The 18,095-nt window shown below is 31.6% G+C and overlaps 2 protein-coding genes across 3 annotated transcripts; both read left to right on the top strand.

The window, feature by feature from the left end:
• Positions 1-1,218: 1,218 nt before the first annotated feature.
• LOC130895064 (uncharacterized) lies at positions 1,219-6,234 on the top strand. 2 transcript variants are annotated; one of them, XM_057802178.1, is made up of 5 exons: positions 1,219-1,349; positions 3,187-4,147; positions 4,996-5,205; positions 5,583-5,769; positions 5,969-6,234. In XM_057802178.1, the coding sequence occupies exons 1-5, from the start codon at positions 1,318-1,320 to the stop codon at positions 6,127-6,129; spliced, it is 1,551 nt and encodes a 516-aa protein (XP_057658161.1). In that variant the 5' UTR covers positions 1,219-1,317; the 3' UTR covers positions 6,130-6,234. The 2 variants fall into 2 exon arrangements, with proteins under 2 accessions (XP_057658161.1, XP_057658162.1); XM_057802179.1 differs by having other exon boundaries at positions 1,342-1,438.
• Positions 6,235-14,124: 7,890 nt separating this feature from the next.
• Positions 14,125-16,200, top strand: LOC130895072 (uncharacterized). Its single transcript, XM_057802192.1, has 2 exons — positions 14,125-14,281; positions 15,107-16,200. Exon 2 carries the CDS (start codon positions 15,328-15,330, stop codon positions 16,078-16,080), a length of 753 nt encoding a protein of 250 aa, XP_057658175.1. The 5' UTR covers positions 14,125-14,281; positions 15,107-15,327; the 3' UTR covers positions 16,081-16,200.
• Positions 16,201-18,095: the final 1,895 nt, after the last annotated feature.

Genomic DNA, 18,095 nt, shown 5'->3' with positions numbered 1-18,095 from the left:
TGTAATGAACTAGTTGGATGAAGTGGACTGTCGTGTTTGTCGTTCACTACAGCACCCAAGTAGATGTGTTGTTTTCTTCGACAAGGTTGCGGAATGAAGGACCAGTCGTAATTTTAAGTAACGTTTAATAAAAACACTTAAATACGACAATATTACACGTAAATCGATGTACAAAATAAGCAACAAGATAAATCAACAAGAATGTCCACAGTGATATATAGTTGGTTACAAAAGATAGCGAAGTTTATATGTATATTTTTCCGGTTATTCTTGAACGAAGTAACAGAAAATTGCACGTTTTATGTTGCGTCGTAACGCGAGAGATATTTTGATTATTCAGGTAAATCGTAATTTTGCCCGTTTGTAAGGTTAAGATTTTTTATGAGTTGATAAGTGAGAGAGAATCGTTAAGTTGATTTAGATATAGTTCGTTAGTTTTAACGCGCACTGTATGTTTAGTTTCTGTTTACTGTGGATTCTTTTTTCTCACTGTTCTGTAGTGTGTTACCTTCTGCTCTCTTACTGTCTCGTGCATGAATGTTAAATTTTATTTATATGGGCTAAAATGGGGGTTAAAAGTATCCCAATATCGTAGTAATATTTTGTGTTAATTGCCGTGAAGCAATAAAAAGAATCTATATTTTTCAAACAGATTTTTTGAAATTTCTCTTTTGTTTGTATAAGGGTTAACCTTGGATGAACTTGGAATAGTTTGTAAAAGTAAAATGAAGGTTTTCAAAAGTTTTCAATAGTAATTGCTTTTGTGTTTATTTGAGAGAAAGTTATTAGTGACACTAGAGAAATTTAACGATTGGTCTCTTGCGGAGAGAGAGTTATTTATTAGGGGTTTAAAGGTACAAAGGACATTCGACATTTGTCATTGTCTGAAAATTCATAAAATTGTGAAAGTCTTAACGATTATGGTATTTACAGTATGTTGAATCGCAACAAGAATTTTGATTTTCAAACAAGAAGTTTCTAATCCTCTTATTAAACCGCGTTTAAACATTCTAACAGGGTAAAATTTCGTTTTTCTGAAATTGTTTTCAATGAATAGTTGGTATGGGAAAAACCAATCTTTATTCATATGTAAAAAATCATCTGTAAAAAATTTATTTTTTAACAATAGATTTACGAATCTTTTTTTATCTAAAAGTATTTTTGTTCTTAAGTCACGTTTCACTTTAGATATCACATGTCGAAGTTCTATTTTATTTTGCTTCATAGTTTTTAATAAATATGGTCTGATTTTCGTCCAAAAATTATGGGGTCTTCGTGACTTTCGTTGCGCTTGGAAATTACTTTTTTTTTCATTTAATGACTGTTCTGCTAGTGATTAATGAAGATTGGTAAGTTGTTCACGCCTTTTTCCTTGATATCCTCTATAATTGTTTGTTCAGTGAGGACGAAAGGATCTAGTGCTTTAGTATTAACTAAGGTTAGCGTTTTGTTACATTACACATGTTAATTCTAACACATTTTGAATAATCTGATTAATTCATTCTTGTAATTCTTGTGATAGTTGGTAATGGAATTCGGATCAATTATCGTGAGTTATTGTTGAAAGTACCCCAAAATGAGATAAAAACAGATAGACCCTCGATTATCGATATTGATTTTATGAAACAATCTTGACCATGTGTGAAAAATGAGTCCAAAAATGTTAAAAATTTTGATTTCATCATTTAAAATACATTTAAGTGGATCATTTCAAGTAGTTTTTTGGGTCGTAAGAATGAGAGATTATTGTATAACTGAGAGTGTCGTCATATTCTGCCTATTGGCAGATGTCACATAGGCTTAATATTGAGCGTTGTCATTTTAAATGTCGTTAATTCTTCGGTGCCATGTTTTAGTTACTGGAAAATTAGTTTTAGAGGCCCGTAATTGATCGTCTAATGAAGCGATTGATAATAGTTCGGCCAGTTTCTTGACGGCCACGATAATATATACCTCGTTGAACCCCGTGAACTCCTAAAATATCGCGAATTATATGAATAAAAATAAAAAAATTGTTGCTTTACAAAAAATAGTTGGTTCTTTACAAATATATGAACCAGATTTTACCAAGTACCTACCAATTAAAGAAGAATTCAAAACTATTTTGATTCACTCGGAGAACATTATAGTAGAACTTGTAGCAAATGTTCATGGGTAAAGCGGCTTCTCTTTTTTATACATTTATATATATTTATAATCAATTTTTTGTGGTCTTGGCTTTTTTGGTCGTATACCGCTAAAAAGCCCAAATCGACATTGGAAACCGCAAACAATGAACATATCGAAAAATTCACTTAGCAATTGACGGTTGATACAACATTTTGTTTATTACAGCCTTATCAATTGCTATGATAAATTTTTCTTCTCGTGTGTAATTTATCTTCAAAAAATATCCTACAGAAATAGGTTGTGATTTTCTAAACGATCAACCCTGCAGAGCACAATAATTTATTGTGTTTTAATGATTCGTGTAACAAAATATTCTTCAAGGTGGTTACCAATTATTCAATAAATTGTCTATAATGTTCAGTTTTCTATAAAAAATAATTTTCATATTAATAAATAAACGCCAATATCGTGACGGCCATTACTGTTTTTGTATTCTGAATGTTAGTTGTTTTTGAGTTTGATATTAATTCATCAGCAAATATAGTATATATAGGCGTTTTCGTAGTGGGAATGTGGCAAAGTGTACTAACTTCAATATATTTTTGAGCTATCGAATACTTATGTATTCTTTGTTTGGGACTGAATTTATGATCAAGCACAATATAAAAATTACTTACATTAATTAACCATGCACCACTATGTGGTATATGTGAAACCAATTATATATAAATATACTTACAAGAATTTCAGCGTTTTAAATTTCGACGTTTCCTTTAAAAAACATTGAACTCGTCGATTTCAAAAAGCAGTATTCAAATTGACGCTTGATAGGAATATTAAGGTTATTGATTATGGTTGTTATCGAAATCGTTGTTAAGTTTCATTGGTTAGATTATGAATGAGGAATATGAGGAATAAAGGTTAGATTAGGCTAGGTTGTTGTAAATGATGTATATTGATTGGTTATCATTTTTTTTTCAATTTCCTCATGTAATTTCTACCATCCTTAAATATACCGAATATACTTATATCGTTGAATTAAATATGCATATTATCTGTTTACCCATTTTATTTTAGGTACAAATATTCAAAGCTGAATATGTCTTTATGGTACTTATCGTTATCATTACCTCTTCTCCCAGTTTATCTAACATTTCTAGCATGTTTGCTAGTTTACAAAAGTATTATAATTGCAATATTGAAATTGAAGCATGGTAAAAATTTGACTATTATCACAAGCAACGATTCTTTTTTCGGATTGGGCAAATTTCGAGAAAACTTATCTAACGTTCTGTTTACTATGAATACTGAAATGAGCGAAGAAGCTTTGAGAGAGAGAATGGTTCAAGCCATAAATATGAAAATGATAAAATACGAGCAGCACTTTAAAAAAATCCATAGTTCTCTATATAACTTTATGGGCTACACTTTCTTGATAAAAGAAGACGACGTACGAGCTACCGACTTTGTAACTATTTTGGACGTTGAAAAAGATCGTTATGAATCGATCAATCATTTGGCTTATGAATATTCTATGAAACCGTTACCTAAACAAAATAAACGACTTTTTGAAATCATCATAATAAAATCTAGTAAAGAATGGAAGACGAGAAACAATTTTAAAGTCGAAAAAATACCGGTATTAATGAGAATGCACCATCTTTTAGCAGACGGTTTATCTACTTTAAATTTAAACGTACAACTCTTTGGAGACAATAAAGTAGTCATAAATGAAGTTGTGGATAAATTCAACACGAATCGTAAACGTCCTCAATATTGGTTAGAAATACTCCAGAATATTTATTTTTTCCTCCTTCTTCCTGGTTATATAATTTACCATGAAATTCACACTTACGGAAATTATAGAGGATTTATGAATAATTTGGGTTCTGGTAAACAGCATTTTATTTATAAAGTTGGAGATGATAATATGATGATACGGAAAATAAAAACTTTGAAAAATAAAATCGGGAACTGCAGTTTCACTCAAATATTAATTACAGCCATTTCGGCTAGTATATACGAATATAGTAAAAAGGTGAGTTATTTGAGTATTTTGAAAATGAGGTTCCGATGTTTGTAGTTTCTTTTTTCAAAGTAAATTATTCACATTGGCTATAAAACATCCAAAACAAATTTATTCATTCATTAATAATCACATCAATAATCGCGCAAATGATCAAAACATTGTTATTTTTTTCTAAACAAATTTTGTTAGTACCAATAATATGAAGCAACTTTATTCACATTATCTATTTAAATTGTTTTCTTTTCAACTTAGTCGACATAAAATCAGTGAAGTCCCTATCGACTACGTCAGTTAGTTTTCTTATCAAATATAACATTTTATTGTTAAAATTTTCTATAATTTATTATGCTCTTTCTGTCGATTCCAACAAAAAATAATTTTTCAGTTATGATACGGATGAATTTATTTATTTTGAAATTTTTAGTGGAGTACCTCCTTGTTTATTGTTTTGTTTGCTCCACTCTCATTTCGTTTATTGAGAATGACCAAAATTTTCATTTGACCACTTTTAACTTACATACAAATAGATAGTAATCAATCGAACACATCCCGATATTATTTAGATAATCCAAAATTACAATGATTCAAGAAACCGATGTCGGCCTCATTTTTTTCTGACAATTCGACTATTCTGTTTCTAAATAAACGTGATTATGAATAAAATGTTTTGCATGCGCGTTTTATAGCAAGCTATCATTTTTAAATATTAAAAAACTGTAAAAAACAATTACATAGATATCTATCAAAACACCAGTTTTGTTATTCTATATTTAGCAATAAATACAATACTTTTGAAAGGCACTAAATGAAGATTGAATTAATACAAAGTATCTTGAATTTCTGTCATCTTTTTGAAGGCTGGTAAAATTCCAATATCAATAGAAACAATAAACGCTGGTGTTCGTTATTTAAAACCAATGAATGAAAATGGCCTGCCAATTTTGATGAATCAATTTGGATATGTAATTCATGAAATTCCGATTGATATTAAGAGTGATTCATTATTGAGAAGAATTGATGCTATTAAAGAATGTACAAAAATATCTGATATAGTAAAAAATTTCATGGTAAGTCTAATTATACATTTCATATTTCTTAAATTACATTCAGTTTACGAGATGAAAAAGAATAAAAACGAAGATATAAAAATAAAGTTTGTAAAAAATTTCAAGAATTGAGATAAACAAGTTTATATTCCCACGCTTTTTTTATGTAAAGACTTCTCATTTGAGGTATTACAAGGCCTAAATTTAAGAAACAACTACTTCTACTACATCAAAACTAGTGATGTCACCATGTATATGTTTGGCTCTAATCAATGAACATTTGAGACAATATATTTAAAAACAAGTCTATTGACATATGTATTGAAGGAGTTATATGATCCAGATTCAAGTTTAATCTTAAAATATTGTAAAATGTGGCTATTTATCTCAATTTTCAGATCATGAAAACGCTACTTTGTTATACAATGGGTCTTCTTCCAAATTACTTTAAAAAATTATTTTTTCAAACAAATTCCGCTATCCTAGCGATAAGTAACCTTCCCGGGATTCCGAAAATTAATTTTTTAGATGGTATAGATGTGGAAGAGATATATTTCTTTGTCCTCAACAGAGAAACAGACATCGGTAAGTAGATACTGTACAGAGATTAACACATTTTTATTTTACATCAAATCGATAATTATTATGAATGTTTGTTAGCAGATTCAATGTATTTATTAGCAATATCAAATGCCGTTATTAAATCTCCTTGCATATTAAGCGATATATGATAAGAAATAAAAAAAAGAACTTTCCATAAATTCGACATTATATTGTTTTTAAGGTATGGGAATCAGTATAATGACGTACGACGAAAAAATTCATCTCGGATTACAAGTATATGAAAGTATCATTCCTTCCCAGGACGATTGCCGACAAATTTTGGATAATATTTTCAAAACTTTAAATGATATTTTCACAGACTTTTCAGATCAAAATGTATGAATTATCAATAAACTTTAAACTATTTGAGATGTTTTTCCTACATTAAATATATGTTATACATCAGTGTCAATAATGACAATACGAGGACAATTTTTAATCAATAAAAAAGTTACTTTTCTGTAAAAAATATTAAATTTTTAAACCTTATCTTCTTTTAACTCTACGCACTTTCAGCGATATTGAAATAGCTTTCCACCAAGCCCTTTTTCCCATTTCGTAACAGAATAATAAAAAATTATATAGTAATAAGAAATAATCTATAATATCAGTACTTATCACTTAATCCCCGTAATTTCATCATAAACAATTTTATTATAAACAGCAAATATTAAGAGACTTTCTTCCAGGTTTTCTATCATGAAATGACTTTTTTGTAATCGATTTTGGTTACCACAAGAATTTCTTCTGTTGAGTTGTACTTCTGTGGAATCACATTACATTTGAAATCGATGGAAATTCTCGAAAAATTACTTGGAATTCAAATACTAAAATTTAATGATGTCTTGAGTTCTAATTAAAGTTCAATAGATTTTTGATTTTCAAACAAGAAGTAAAATTTCGTTTTTCTGAAATTGTTTTCAATGAATAGTTGGTATAGGAAAAACCAATATTGATACATATTTTGATTATATCCTAAAATAATATTTAGAAGTTTTAGTATGGAAATCCTCAATATTCGGTGGTTGAGTGATAAGTTGATTTATTTGAATAGTCAAGTTGCATATAATTCGTGAAGTTTGAGGTTATTGGGTTTGGTATTTGTCGTTATTGTGTTCATAATTCTGTAAAAAAATTATTTTTTAACAATAGATTTACGAATCTTTTTTTATCTAAAAGTATTTTTGTTCTTAAGTCACGTTTCACTTTAGATATCACATGTCGAAGTTCTATTTTATTTTGCTTCATAGTTTTTAATAAATATGGTCTGATTTTCGTCAAAAATTATGGGGTCTTCGTGACTCTCGTGGCGCTTGGAAATTACTTTTTTTTCATTTAATAACCGTTCTGCTAGTGATTAATGAAAATTGGTAAGTTGTTCACGCCTTTTACCTTGTAGTAGGGGAGCCCAAGCGGGGATTTTTGAAGTGACTCGAGCGTGTCAGAAAATTATATAGGGAGAATCCTTGCATCCTTTAATGTACCTCTACCAAGTATGAACCCTCCATATGGTGGGGTGTGTTGAGGGGAACCCGACTGATTTGTAAAAAAAAATCGATCCATAGAAAAACTCGAGCGTGTCAGATTAAGAAAAAGTTGATTAATTACATTGAGAAGATTGTATATCTCAATAATCTGACAATTTGAGCGTGACATTAAGAAACAAGCGAGTTTCGAAGTTGTAAAAAAAAAACGTCACCTTGAAATATTCGAGCGCATTTCAATTTTTTTTTATTTTGAAGGAAACACTATTAGAATTACAAAGAACTAATAATCTGACAGTTTTCATGGGGCGATGTTAGTAGAATCGTGGAGCAAAGGTGAAGCGTACAGCGGCTGAGAGCTGTGTATTCCCCACTCCGCGTCTCACTTTTTTTCTCGCTCTTTCTCTATCTCTCACTCTCTCGCACCGTCCCTAAACTAACGTTTGCCGCCATGATGGCATCTCAGCTGATCACAATAGCGTGCTCGTTTTTGGTAGACGCTCGACGTTTTCGTTTGTTTGTGGTGTTTTGTAATTGTTTTGTGAATTTAATGCGATTAGTTTTACATTCATTACAATAATGAGTAACGTAAGTGTGAAATGTGTTTTTTGTGCAAAAGAAACTTGTGAAAAAATTAAAAAGTTTACTCCAGAAACTTTAAAAAAGTGTATAACTATTTTGGAGTATCGCAAAGCGAAGCCTGTTGTCAGAAGATCGAGCAACACTTATGCTACTGTTGAACTTTCGGAAGAAACATCATTGAACGATGGCTATCATGCCCAGTGCTATAAACTTTTCACAGCAATCAAAATACCATCAGATTTTCGAAGCCAAAATCAAATTACTCCAGAAAGTGAACAAGCACGTGTTGATGCACCAGAACATGCTGGAGAGAGTCTCGATGTGTATACTCCCAGCATAATACCTGTTGTTGATACAATAGACGAGTGAGTGTCAATGTATTATATTATTTATTATCTATCGTATTTCACAGTGTTAAAATGAAAAAAAATAGAACTAATCGGTTGCAATGTTATTAATGTATAATTTAACGTGGGAAATAATGGTCCGATACAAAAATTCATTAAATAAAAGTTACCAGAAATTAAAATTTGTGACCAAAATGTATGTTATAATTTTCGAGAATTTTTTATTTTTTCTTCGTAATTTCAAAATTCATATTTATAATTAATAATTACAACTGTTCGTTCATGAAAAAAAATGTATTTTGTCATTCTGGTTTTTTTGTTGCTTGTAATATGAAAATTCTCACAGTAATTTTTTTTGAAAATTAAAATTTTGACGACTTTCATTCAAAAATTTATTTCATTTATGCATAATGTCACCATAATATTAAATATTTGACATCTTCATTTATATTCATTTTAAAAGTCTTCGAAATTTAAGATTTCTAATTATTGAATAACAATAAAATGATAGTGCTAATTATGGGTCAAACATTTTCAGAGCGGGTCCATCAACCAACCTTGAGCCTCACTCGGATGATTGTGATGATCCATCAGATGCAGATGAACAGGTCATCCAATCAGATTTGCTGCTAAGGGAGTGTTTCATTTGCAAAAAATCGCGAAAACGCCGTCATGGCCGCGATGTGCCATTAGCAGTAAATAAATTACGGACAATTGAATTATTAAAAAGTGCAGCTACAGAACACAATGACATTGAGATGTTGGAGAAAATCAGTTCTTTTGCGGATACTTCTGCAATTCCTTATCATAAATGCTGTAAAGATCTTTATTTGCGAGACATTAATAAAAAAGAAGAAAGTGATTTTATAAAGAAACGCAAGGCTTCGAATACAGCTTATGAATTGCTGTGTGAAATGATAGAAGAATTGGTTGTTGAAAAAAATGAATGCCTTTTTTTTGATCACGTAAAAAAAGAATACCACAAACTATTAGTTGAACAATACAAGTTGTTATCGGATTCTATTAGCAGCAGTTCATTTTCCGATCGCCACTTAGAAAGTAAGATCATGGGTACTTTTTCGAAAACGATCAAAATTATTTATGCTGAAAAAAAGAAGTTTCTTGCTCCGATTTCAGCTGATATTGTGGCATATAGTGATTTATTTAGAAGCATGGCAATGAAGGAGACAATTCGTTCGGTTGCAGCACAACTCCGAGAGGAAATTAAAAATTGTACGACAACAAAATTGCCTGATGATTGTACTGCTGAAGATTTAATTAAAGGTGAATTAGATTATGTGCCAGAACTTTTAACCTGCTTCTTGGAAACATTTGTTATTGGCGATGTTTCGCATCTATCGAGGGAAAAACGTAAAATAAGGAAAACAAATAACGATCTAGCAATTTTTTCTATTGGACATGATATGATCTACGCTGCTTCAAACCATAAAATCAAAACTTCCAAACATATAAGTTTAGGCTTAGCAGTCAAAAGCTTGTGTAATAGCAAAAAAATAATCAACTTGTTATCTAAATATGGGCACTGTTGTTCGTATACTACTTTGGAAGAATTAGAGACCGAATTAACTTTTTCTACGGCTAACAGTACCTTCGTGTGCCCTGAAGATATCTTACGTCGTCCGGACTTAAATACGGCAGTTGCCTTCGATAACTTTGATCGCTTCGTCGAAACACTAAATGGAAAAGATACTCTTCACGATACAGTGGGGATAATTTTTCAAAACGTTGCTCCAAATGCAGATACAATGCCTTCAATATCTTCAGCTGCCAATGAAGTTGAAAATCTAGCTTCTAATCAAACTGTATGCAGCAATACATCAGAATCTACGCTTCTAACACCGAGAAACCGGAAACGCCGAGCCTTTGAAGAAATAACTTTTGAGATGCGCCCATTTACAAAAATATTAAAAATAGCAACTTGGAATGAGCTTGACATTTCCGCGCTCAACAAAGATCCTGCAAATTTAATTACAGCTAAACAATTAGATATTATGTGGATGTTGTCGCATAAGCTCAATGTATATGGTACTCCAATGTGGGTTGGGTATAATAGTAAAATTTACATTGATAATTCACCTGTCCAAAAAATTTCGTATTTGACTCCCATAAACGAGTCTCCCACTAATCATTCAACAGTTTTGAAAACTTTAGAATTGTGCCAAGAAGTTGCAAAGGAATGTAACGCTCCATACATTCAGGTTACATATGATTTAGCTATAGCTCGCACGAGTTATTGCATACAATCTCAAGAATCTCCAAAATTTGATAACATTTTTATTCACATGGGGGCTTTTCACATCGAAATGGCTTTTTTCAAAGCAGTTGGCACTTTTATTGAAGAATGCGGACTCACTAATATAATGACGGAATCAGATCTAATTGCTGAAGGATCAGTTTCAGGTTTTATTACTGGGAAAAATTATAATAGATGTAAAAGATTACATTCTATTATGACGTTATCATTGCAGCAATTTCACTTTCAGTCTTTTTTGGAAAACACGAATTTGACTATCGAAGATTGTGTAATTGAATATCTCACTGATTTCTCGCAGCTTCAAGATAGCTCGCCTCAAATACAGCATCCAGATACACAAAATCTACTCCAATTATATGATCAATATACAGCAGAAACTTTACGAGGCAAGCACGGTAAAACGGCACAATTTTATGCTATGTACATTGATTTTATAAATCTTTACCATTTATTTATCAGAAGTATAAGAGTTGGAGATTTAGATGCATACATTTATGTTCTTGGAAAAATCGTCTGTTTGTTTTTCTACTTCAATCAACAAAATTACAGCCGGTGGCTAGTGTTTTATTTAAATCAACTTCAACACATTAGCAATACACATCCAGGTCTTCGAGAGGAAATTGCTAAAGGCTCGTTTGGTATTAGGAGAACCCAAAAACCCTTTTCGCGGATCCCAGTTGACCTAACCTTAGAGCAAACAATTAATGGTGAAGCAGCACGTCGGCTCACGGGAATCGTGAACCTGACGAGCTCTATTTCTGCCAGACAACGTTGGGCACGAAATCATGGAGCTCGAACTCGAATTATTTCACACGTTTTAAATCGTGCAGGGATGAGTAACAATAGTGAAGACGTCGCCGCAGACTTACATCCAGATAGACTCAAGGAGCATCAAAAGCAAATTAAAGCTTTCATGCATAGCATTGAGCAGATCACCAATCCCTTCACTTCCTCCATAGACAAAGATAATCTATATAATATTTCTACAGGACAGGCTACTAGCCAAGAAGTTGCTAATTGCTTGCTAAGCACTGTTTCATCTGGGATGTCTCTCCGCGATCAGTTTATAACGGAATGTAATATGAATCCGGATAGATTTCACAAATCTCTGAAGAAAAATCCAATACTTACTTTTGCAAGTGTAAAGAAGAAAAAGGTTATGAAGATTGGAGAAAAAGTTCATGAGGTCACACTTCAGCGGGATTTATTCGGTAGATTATTAGGTCTATCTCTGGTTGCAAACTTAGATCTTGGAACAGTATTGTGTTTTCCAATAACACCAGTCCCGTTATCACTATGCCATATAGATGGTTCTTTTAATAAAACTGCAAAATCAGTACTGGTTCAAGAACTAGAAATGAGAATTGAAGAAATGGAACAACCACCACCCCAGGTAGACTGTGGAATCGTAGATGGCTTCTTCTTCTTAAATACTTTTAAACAAATGCCGCGCAATTTCGGTGATTTATCAAAGAAAATTTTGCAAACTCTTGTAAAAACTCCAGCAGATAGTATAGCCATTATATTTGATCGTTACTTCACACCTTCGATAAAAGATTGTGAACATGCTCTTCGACGCAATATAGATGACAAAGATTTTCATATTGCCGGTCCTCAACAAAGCAGAACCTCTGACTTCTCCAAAGATTTAAAAAATATAAAGTTTAAAGAAGCATTAGTGAAATTTCTTATCGAACATTGGGCTAAACAGGAGATGAAATCAATTATTGGTAATAAGAAAATATTTCTAATTCATGATTTATGTTACGTGTACTCTGTTATCGATAACGAATTATCGCGAATTATTGATCATGAACTGTCATGTCCCGATCATGAAGAAGCGGATACAAAAGCTGTATTTTTTGCTTGTCAAATGGAAGAAGAGTCTACTGTCACCATCAGAACCTCTGATACAGATATCGTGGTTATTATGTTAGCCAACATGGAACATATGAAATCGTCTGTAAAAGTCTGGATTGATCTCGGAGTAGGGAATGCACGCCGATATATCGACATTTCTGCTCTTTTTACGAAATTGGGCCCACTTGTATCAAAAGCACTGCCAGCTCTGCATGCTCTAACGGGATGTGATTACAACCCAGCTTTGTACAGGCGAGGTAAAAAAAGGCCTCTACAGATTTTAATGGGATCTGTAAATATACAAGAAGTATTTGCAAACTTGGGCTCTGAAGCATATAATATTGAGGCATTATCTTCCACCGTGGAATCGTTCATCTGCCATTTGTACGGGTTTAAAAAACTAGCTGACGTTAATATTGCTGGGATTGAAATATTTAATAAAACGTACAAAGTAAATGATACGTCTCAACCCTTTTCACTGAATGTGCGTAATTACGATGCTTGTAATTTGCCACCATGTCGATCGGAGCTGCAACAACATTTATTGCGAACGAAATATATTGCTTGTTTGTGGAGGAACGCTCACAATCGTATTCCTACGGAAATGTCACCACTAGAATACGGATGGAGAAATGTGGATGGAAAATTGGAGCCAACTTGGTTCCTAGGAAACCAACTTCCTGAAGCGTACGAAGACATCGTCATAACACCTGACATTTTAGGAGATACTTTAGATTCAGGTACGTTTTTTTTTCCATATTATACTATCATAACATAAATATAACATTATAATGTATCATAACCATTCTTAGTTACAGAATCACGAGATGACGAGGACGTCCAGGAAGTTGAAGTGGAAACAAACTTCAAAGATGAGTCTAGTGGAGATGAAGACTAAAATATGTATTTTAAATTTTAATGATCTGTAATTTATTATAAATTGTAATGATCTATATTTAATTTTTTATTAATAAATTATCCAATTTCTGTACGTAAATGCGGAGATATTATTTCTAAATTTCCTTCAAAATGGTCAGACTAGCGATATCCCTCTATATAATTGTCAGATTATTATTCAGGAGAACTATGACAACAACTTGACCCTCCTGCATAAAAATCTGACGCGCTGGAGTATCTCAAGATCACCTTTTTTTTTTACATATATAAAAATATATTATGAGTTTGTGTCATGTCCAAATCGTCAGATATTTTAATAGGACACTTTTTAAGCTTTAGTTGACATACACTTTGAATGTCTGACACGCTCGAATAACTTTTTTTTTTTTTTTCCAACTGCTCGTTACGGCCAGCCCCCTTGAATTAATCGTCAGATTAATATCTAATAGTTACCAGAAATATAATGCGCGTACATACTGTAAATGACTGACGCGCTCGAGTTTTTCTAAAAATCGATTTTTTTTTACTAATCAGACGGGTTCCCCTCAACACACCCCACCATATGGAGGGTTCATACTTGGTAGAGGTACATTAAAGGATGCAAGGATTCTCCCTATATAATTTTCTGACACGCTCGAGTCACTTCAAAAATCCCCGCTTGGGCTCCCCTACTATTGATATCCTCTATAATTGTTTGTTCAGTGAGGACGAAAGGATCTAGTGCTTTAGTATTACCTAAGGTTAGCGTTCTGTAGTGAAGTATAACTTGATTTTTTATAGTTCACAAAACTCTTCAAAACTCGTTCATTTTGTATAACATCAAACTAATGGGATTAGTTGTTCGAAATATTTAAGTCGTGTTCAATATCATCCTGCAGCATTATAATAATCGCCTAAATTTCGAATATATTTAAAAACAAAACGATTTTGAATTATATAATCAAATATTGGTATTTACTTATAAGTATTTTATAATAGATTTTGTTTTAATCGAATAATTTTTTAGATTAATTTTGTACAACCCTAAATCAGGTTGATACCATTTTCCGGTAAGTAATATCCCATAAACTTTAACTGCGGTTTTTGTGAACAACTATATTCGAAGGTAAGTTGAAAAACTGAAATTTAATTTCATTATGATCTATCATCCAATTGAGATTGTTAGTGGCATTTCAAAATCATTATTTTTCCGCTATTTCTGCATTCTAATTATTTTGTTTTTCATTTTGTTGTTTAGTACTTAAGCTTCACTTCCTTATTATTTATTAACAGCACATATTATGATGTTATTTTCAACACTGATCGACAAAAAAACAATAAAAATAACTTCCTTTAATTTGGCATCACTCAACTGTTAAATCTTATCGGGCAGTGTTATTATACATTACAAAATTATAAATATAACATAAAACATTAAGATGCAATAAGTCTTATTTTTATATAAATAAATATATTGGATTAATTAAAAAGTTTGATAAGGACGAAAAATAGCGGCTTGCGATAAATTAATTTTGGACGAAATATGGCAGATGGCAGTAAAAACATCTGCCTATCGCTCAGAAGCTGAACTTGTCATAATTAATTTTGGAGAGAAAATGGCGCTACCTATGATAAAAGATCCTGTACTGAATACATTCAAATATTGGAGAAAAAATGGCGACATCTTGTTGGAGTTATTATCGTCACCTATGACTCGGGTGCCGAACTATTTTGTCGGCCAGTGTAATTAGTTTTTTAGAATTACTAGTATAGTAAACACATTGTATAAAGAATATTCTTTATACAGTGGTAAACATAAATAGTCGATTAAAAAAAATGGTGACTTAATAAATTGCACAATAAAATTTTCAAAGATATTCTTTTATTTGTTTCAGGTGTAAACATTAGAATCAGAAAATGTCTGCGGTATTTTATAATATCACTACCTCTACTTCCATTTTTTCTTATATTCCTGATATTTTCGATAATTTACAAGAATATAATAATTACAATATTAAAAGTAAAGTATGGTACGAACTTTACCAATATTGAAAACATAGATTCTTTTTTCACGGTAGGCAATTTTCAAGAAAATTTCTCTTATATTTTAACTACTATGAAAACAAGCATTAACGAAGAAGATTTAGAAGCAAAAATGATTGAAGCTTTGGATGAAACAATAATGAAAAATGCAGAACATTTCAAAAAAATCCTTGGTTCTCTACACAAATTTATGGGTTTTCCATATGTTTTAAAAGAAGATATTAAAGCAGCTGATTTTGTACATATAGTGGATGTAGAAAAAGATTGTTACAAAACTTTCGGCCATTTAACATATGATTATAGCATGAAGCCACTACCTAAAAATAATAAATTACTTTTTGAGACGATTATACTGAAATGTAGCAACAAATGGAAAGAGAAGAACAATTTTCGGATACAACATATACCAGTACTAATTAAAATTCATCATATTTTGGGTAACGGTTTATCAATAATGAATCTATTCGTTCAATTATTTGGTGATGATAAATATGTTATAGATAACGTTATTAGAGAGTTCAATAAAAGATATAAACGCAGCAATTTTTGGATGAGATTGTTACAAGGTGTTTATTCCTTTTTACTACTCCCAGGTTTTATGGTTTGTGAAGGAATAAAAAGGAACTTTAATAAAACAGCATTCATTGCTAGAGCCGGCTTTGGCAAACAATATTTTGTTAAAAAAGTTGATGATACGATATCGGTACAGAAAATAAAAAATTTAAAAAAGAAAATTGGAGACTGCAGTTTCACTGAAATTTTACTTACTGCCATTTCAGCTAGCTGTTATGATTATTTTAGAGAGGTGAGTGGTTTTTTTCAATAATTTTGACGATATTTCTAGAGTTTCATACTGACTACAAGTATAGTAAGTTTACACGTGTCTTTATAATATATATTATAAGTTAAGTATTCACAATAACAAATATACATGCCAGATGTTATACTTTAATTGTACACCTTTATTACCTAGTTATATAGCTAATAGATGTTTACCAACTTTTTTATTTGTTTGTATTGAGGTTATTGATAGAAATTTCTTTTGTTATACTTTATGGTACATTTGACCAATCCACATGTCTATTGATTAATTTCTGCACGTGAAATAATGAAGCTTTTATATTTTCACAATTTTTTCCTCTAAGAGTATTTTTTAACATTACTCTGTTACTTTGTAGAATAATTTTCCAATCAAATCTGTAAGTACATAGTTCTTCCTAGTTGCTTTCATAGTAATCATTTTCATTTGTTTCTTCTCATTAATAATGTATACTAATGACGTCGTTTTTTTTTATATATAAATATATAGAAAAATCTTGAAAGTCCCAAAGGAGCAGCAGCAATTATGGCCGTTACCCAAGACATTGACGATTTAAATAACAACGGTCTGCCGGAATTAAAAAATCAATTCGAATTTTTTTCATTTGAAATTCCTATGGATATTGGTGGTGGATCTATGTTAAAAAGGTTAAACGCTACGAAAAAATATACCAGATCACCTAAATCAACTACTATTTTCATGGTTAGTATAAAATAATAAAAATATATTTTCCTAAGACCACTTATGAAAATGATAAATAGTACACTTATTTTTACATAAGAAATTATGTTTTGAAAATGGTTTCATTCATATTTCTACAATATGAATCTGGCTGGGTGCTGAAGGGCAAAAGGCCAAAATTAAGAAGAACGAAGAAGTAGACAATAAGATTTTTTGAGGTATTGTGATTTGTCTGCCAGATAATAATTGTTATAATAACAACATTTAACTTTTATAACGTCTAAGAAAAAAATAACACATAACAAAATCATTAATAATTGTTTAGTTCTTGTTAGGTATCGACGTTGGAAAGCAGAGTCCAGAAATTTAAAGATAGCTCTAGCACCGATGGCCTTCAAGAACATTTCATTCTAAGTTCACGAGTCTACAAGTCTTCTTGGAAGAAGAGACACGCTTAAATGACTACATTATTAATTGCTGCAAAATGCATTATGGACTAACAACAGTACAAATTCGCAAACTTGCCTACGAATACACGAAAGCGTCAAATTTAAAATATCCCACGAAATGGGATGAAAACCAAATGGCCGGCGTAGAATGGATACGTAAATATAGAGAGAGAAACACCAACCTCAGTCTGCGAAAACCGGAGAAGACAAGTGCAGCTAGATCGTTCGCTTTCAATAAGCGTGCAGTCCAAGAGTTTTATAATAATTTAGCTGAAGTGTTACAACGACATAATTTTGCTGCCAACAGAATATTTAACTTTGACGAGTCGGGCGTATCTACAGTTTTAGAAACTCCTAAAATTTTGGCTCCTAAATCTCAAAAACAAGTGGGACAAATCGTGTCAGCGGAAAAAGGCAAACTATTAACATTTGGTGCAATTATTTCTGCAAGCGGCAATACTATTCCTCCGCTATTTGTGTTTCCACTTGTACACTATAGGGACCATTTTCTAGAAGGTGCGCCTGAAGGAAGCCTCGGAGCTGCTAATAGAGGTGCTCGAGATAATGGCATAATTTTTGTGTCTTTTCTCCCGCACACCATTCAACGATTGCAACCTTTAGATGTTGCAGTGTTCGGCCCATTCAAGGCAAAGTTAAAAGTTGCATTTAACAATTGGCATATTTCGAATCCTGGCAAGACAGTCAATATTTATAACATACATAAACTGATAAAACTTGCATATTTTGATTCATTTACAGTTAAAAATATTACAAGTGCATTTGAGAAGCCAGGTATATGGCCGTTCAATGAAATGGCGTTCAGTGATGAAGATTTCGCTCCCATTGACGTGAATAATTCAAATAATTCGGCAAATGTGTTACCTAATCCAG

This window comes from Diorhabda carinulata, chromosome 6 (assembly GCF_026250575.1).
Source record: "Diorhabda carinulata isolate Delta chromosome 6, icDioCari1.1, whole genome shotgun sequence".
NCBI classification, from domain to species: domain Eukaryota; kingdom Metazoa; phylum Arthropoda; class Insecta; order Coleoptera; family Chrysomelidae; genus Diorhabda; species Diorhabda carinulata.
This window is presented reverse-complemented; position numbering and strand designations above follow the sequence as displayed.

Bases quoted from the DNA above. Each gene is read 5' to 3' on its own strand.
- LOC130895072 (XM_057802192.1), top strand. From the start codon at position 15,328: ATGAAAACAAGCATTAACGAAGAAGATTTAGAAGCAAAAATGATTGAA.
- LOC130895064 (XM_057802178.1), top strand. From the start codon at position 1,318: ATGACTGTTCTGCTAGTGATTAATGAAGATTG. The intron at 1,350-3,186 runs GTAAGTTGTTCA...ATTTTATTTTAG, and splicing joins CTAGTGATTAATGAAGATTG to GTACAAATATTCAAAGCTGA. The intron at 4,148-4,995 runs GTGAGTTATTTG...ATCTTTTTGAAG, and splicing joins TATACGAATATAGTAAAAAG to GCTGGTAAAATTCCAATATC.